At 43.0% G+C, this 4,676-nt stretch overlaps 1 protein-coding gene across 1 annotated transcript in view; it reads right to left on the bottom strand.

Moving 5' to 3' along the window:
* The window catches only part of ZNF410 (zinc finger protein 410), a 16,214-nt gene extending 12,553 nt beyond the window's left edge, over window positions 1-3,661 (bottom strand). Inside the window, exon 1 of the mRNA XM_010288479.1 lies at window positions 3,453-3,661. Coding sequence (XP_010286781.1) covers window positions 3,453-3,485 — 33 coding nt within the window. The 5' untranslated portion in view covers window positions 3,486-3,661. The remainder of the gene's footprint in view (window positions 1-3,452) is intronic.
* Window positions 3,662-4,676: the final 1,015 nt, after the last annotated feature.

Raw genomic sequence — 4,676 nt, forward strand, 5'->3', positions numbered from 1 at the left:
GGGGGGGGGCGGGAAGAGAGACAAACCCAATGAAAAATCTGTTTAAAGAACTGGGAACCCCTCCTAGAGATCCTAAAAATAACACAAAACACTACAGAAACAATGAAAACATGGCCATCTGGGATGGATCAGGCTGAAGCTTGCATCCCATAACAGACCCCCTTCATCAGAAGATTCAAACGCCAAGAACTGTCAGGCAGCTGCTTTGTTTGAGGTGGGGGTGGCTGGAAGGAACAGGGGGGAAGGCTGCTCCAGTACTAACGTTCAGACCTATCCTCCTGCTGGACAGCTAGGCTAGACTCCCAGAGTAGCAGAGACCATGTTTTTAATCCACACTATTCCTGTTCTAAATTTAACCCGTGAACCATTACAAACTAAAGAGGTCACAAGAACCTTTAGCAGAGGGGGAGGGATGGAGGGGAAAGGAGGGGCTGGAGCTGAACGGTGTGGAGGGCAGGAGGCTCCTTAGCTAGAAACTAGGATGCCCTCCTCCCATACAATCTCTGGGGAATTAATTCATTCACAAGAGTCTCTCCCTTGTGAGGTGCTGATGAGGAAAGGAGAGGCTAAAATACCTCCCTCCACCCTCTTTTCAAGAGCCAATTCAATTTATAGACCAGAGCTGTAGTTCACTTGATTCTGCTAGAGCCAGCCCTGAGAGCAGAAAGCACCCTGCAGTGGACCAGTGTGGTGGAAGTGGCTGGAAATATTTGCAATTGTAACAAATCACCCTGAAGGCTTAAAGCATGCAAAACGCAGATCTTATCAGTTCCCTGAGGAATGCCAGCAATTCAGCTTTGGGGGCAGGGAGTCCAGAAGAAAAAGCAGATCCATCTGCCGTACAAAATGTCTCCAAGCAGCTTTGTAACTTTCTACGAAAGGAGGATTCACCTCTGCTCAGATACTAAACATTCACTGGCACATAGGTGGCTTCTTTAGGGATAACACCAGTAGCAAAGAAGCTTATGCAATCCATTCATAGTGCTTTGATTAATATTACCTAGATGTTACACAAATACAGTTAGCTCTTAATTAATACCTTTCTCACATGGTAGGGGATATGAAAGAACATCTGTGGCTATAACAATTATGGTGCCATAGCTCACTAGAAGATATAAAATCATGATTAACTTTCAGAGATACTTTAACTGCTCTTTGGGAACGGTGTAAAAAGGGTATCTAACCAGTTTCACACCAAAGGAGTAGAAAATAGTACTAACTTAACACTCAGCTTTCACAGTCAGAACCAGAAAGAGGGTGTCTATAGATTCGGTAATCCACAATGCAAATTAATACCAATTTGTAGTATAAAATAGTCTTGATCAAGATTGAGGAACATGGCTTAGAAGACAGTGTCTATGGAAAGGATGCCCTCTGCAACCACTGTAGCTTTCCTGCATCAGGCCTGTTCCTACTGGAAAAAGGCCCCTGCTCTGGGCTTGCTGGGAAGGAAATGCAACTCTGCTATGAGGAAATGGGACTATTATGTAAACATGCCTAATTAACAAATACCTTACTCAAGTTGAGAAAAGACAAGGCCCACTTACAGCTCCTATTTGAGGAACAAGTATTCCAACTATCCTGGTCCTTGGCTGTCAGAAATCATCTATGGGAATCTATCGACTCATGACTGAAGTAACAAAAGTCCCCCACCTTTGACAACTGGGAGAAAATTTGATAGCAGTTATGAGCTATCAACGACAAGGCAAGAGAAAGGCACTCCTTGCAGCCCATCCTGAGGCTACTCAGAGCTACTATGAATTTGCAGCTTTACCTGAATAGTATGATTGGAAGGACTTTGGCTGCTCCATTAAGAAACAAATACCTTACCACATCACCTGGGCTATGACGATTTACCAGCATATAACCATCGCTCTCTTTGGAGCACCAGTTTAAGATACCTGCTGTATTGCATATGGACTGAAAAAGGATTGAAACAGAAGAGTCAACTAAAAAAATGCTATTTACACCTTTGAACTTCCCCAAAAGGTACTTCATAGCAGTACTAAGTCCTCTGCTCTAGGACCTTAGCCTTCTGAAGAGGTAAAGCTGAGAACCAGAAAGGCAAGAACACAAAGTGATACAGTCCTCTGCACTTTTAAGTGAGGGAATGTGCAGATAGCTGGCTAATGGCTATTCAGCCTAGAAGACAAAGGCAAGAAACAGCAGAGATAATAAATTGAACACACTGATACAATCGTGTTGAATGTAACAAACTGCAGACTGTTTTATCTAGCTAATTATAGGTAAGAGTAAGAAAGACCAGAACTCCTCAGACACTAATCAATGGGCCACTGCTGAAGTGAAATCTCGAAGAGGTTCAACCAGAACTTTTGTAACTGGTAAGAAAACAAAATTGTCTTGGGTTACCTGAATGGGTCTCACAGGAAAGACCAAACCTGCTATCTGACGTAACAGGCACTGCAGGATGTGTAAAACTTACTATGCAATGTTTAGGGCGGGAATCAAAGAAGGAATCAAGGTGGGTAAGTGGAAAAAGAACCATGGGTGGGGGGAAAAGACTCCAGTCATGTGTTAGCTGGCTGCTGGTGAATACACTGCTGTTTCTGATCACTGCAGTCCCTTCTATCCACTTACTAAACATATTCCTAAGTGAATGCATTGCTAGTGAACTTGCTACTCTACTAACGTGTGAGGAGGAGGCAACCAGAGTCTGGAAAAACCCCAAGACTGCAGCCAGAAACTGGCTAAAAAGCCCTTGGTGTGGGCACAGATACCAGATAGACTTCAGGCCTGGCAGAGACATCTGTGAATGTGAGCATGCATGAGAGTTGAGTGAGGATATAGATATATTCTGTAAACGAACTTTTGTGTTGTTCATGCTGTTTCTGTTTACCTCCTAAAGGTGCTTTACCTATGTATGAGTTAATCTGTTTATGGCCAGCTTTGTGTGCTTGTATGCACACACATACATCACTGTAATTCATGCTCAGCCATGCTACTGGCTGAACCTGGGAACAGATCAGCAGCCTCACACAGAGCAACCAGGATCCCCTGGGTGCTGCTGCCTACCACTTCTGCCAACTGTTTAGTGGAAACGTGTACTTTAAAAAACAGAACCAGCTGATACTAATAGAATAATCCAGACTCCCCAAAACCAAGTAAAGTCAATTTGGTTTGAGGGAAAGAAGTAGTCAATACAGTAATTTATTTTATTCTTGTAACAGAAAGAACATTATAATAGTGAAAAAAAAATAATGTAACCTGAGAACAGACAATACTATTAGCTGACACTTGAAAGGAGGGGAAAAAACCTGCAATATTCTTTAATCTTTTACCCTTCAAATCAAAACATGGAAGCATTAGATGATGCCACTGAAAACACTTTGAGAATTAATACGTAAGCAGCAAACTGAGAAAAAGTTCAGTGAGTTTACTAAGTGTTGCCCATAAACATTCTGGGGAACCAAACCCAGCTCATAATTGCTCACCTCAGGTTTGGATTCTAACTCATCCGATAACATTGATTCAAGTGTCCGATTCCTGCAGCTGTCCTCAGCAAGGCACGGATTTTTTTTTTTTTTTTTTTTAAGTTCAGAGAGAACACCACTCCCTGCTTATTCTCATATTTTCTTAAGTGTAAAACAGTGTGGTGGTCCTTCTGCAAGAAGCTGTGTTGCACAAATACTCAATTTAACCTAAAAAAACAAAAAAGGAAATATAGAGATAAGAACCAAAAAATGAGAGCAAAGCAAAAAGAAGTGAGCAGATGTTGCATATAATTGAAAAATATACTTTGAAGTACTAGGAAAACTCATTTACCCAGGTTCCTGCATTTCTGTTGTTATCGAATCAGCAAAATAACATCCTAACACTGCAAAATTAATTTTCAAAGGCTATTTACCACATTTTCTTTGCAACAGCTCATTTTCAATGGAAAATTTAATTGTTTGTCCTGGAAACTTATGGGATCAACTGAGAATCACATACAGCATCCAAGAGACAAGGAAGCTGAACTCCAAGCCTACAAAACAGTGGAATTATCCAAATTGCTGATGAAAGGCAAACACATATAAACAGCCTATCACCAGGAAATCTCTGCTTTTCTTGTCTGTTAATATTGATTATGAACAATACCTTGATGAACACAGGTAAGTGGGATGTGTGGGTATTTGTGAAATACCCATACAATGTTTTTTCTTTGGGCTACAAGGGGTAATGAGTACAAGTTTATGTCTCTTTTTGCCTACTGGGAACGCACTCAGATACTAGCGTTGGGAGAAGAACGTGAATTACATACAGTTCTTTCCCCTCTCTTCCACCACAGTTACAAATCTGTTGAATCTATTAAAAAGTGAGAATACTGGATCAGCTAAAAAGAGAAGCTAAAAAGCCCTCCTCTAGTACCGCCAACAGCAAGCAGTGAGGCACAAGATACTCCGTACAGGAGCCTCATCTTCTGCTGTGAAGGGAGGAGATAAAAAACAGAGTGGAGGCAGAGTAACTCAGACCACCGCACGGAAACCGGGGCTCGGGATTATTCCCACTTGCTCACTCTCGGCCCGCTTGCAGCCCGCACCCGCGAGGGCGGGCCCCGAGCGACCCACGGGGTCGAGAGACGGAGCTGCCAGGCCCGGCTGCCCACGCCTCAGCCTGGAGGACACCGGCCGGAGCCTCGTAGAGGGGGAAGAGAGGGAGACCCCGGAGCCACGGGG

This window comes from Phaethon lepturus, unplaced genomic scaffold (genome assembly GCF_000687285.1).
Source record: "Phaethon lepturus isolate BGI_N335 unplaced genomic scaffold, ASM68728v1 scaffold3666, whole genome shotgun sequence".
Taxonomy (NCBI): Eukaryota; Metazoa; Chordata; class Aves; order Phaethontiformes; family Phaethontidae; genus Phaethon; species Phaethon lepturus.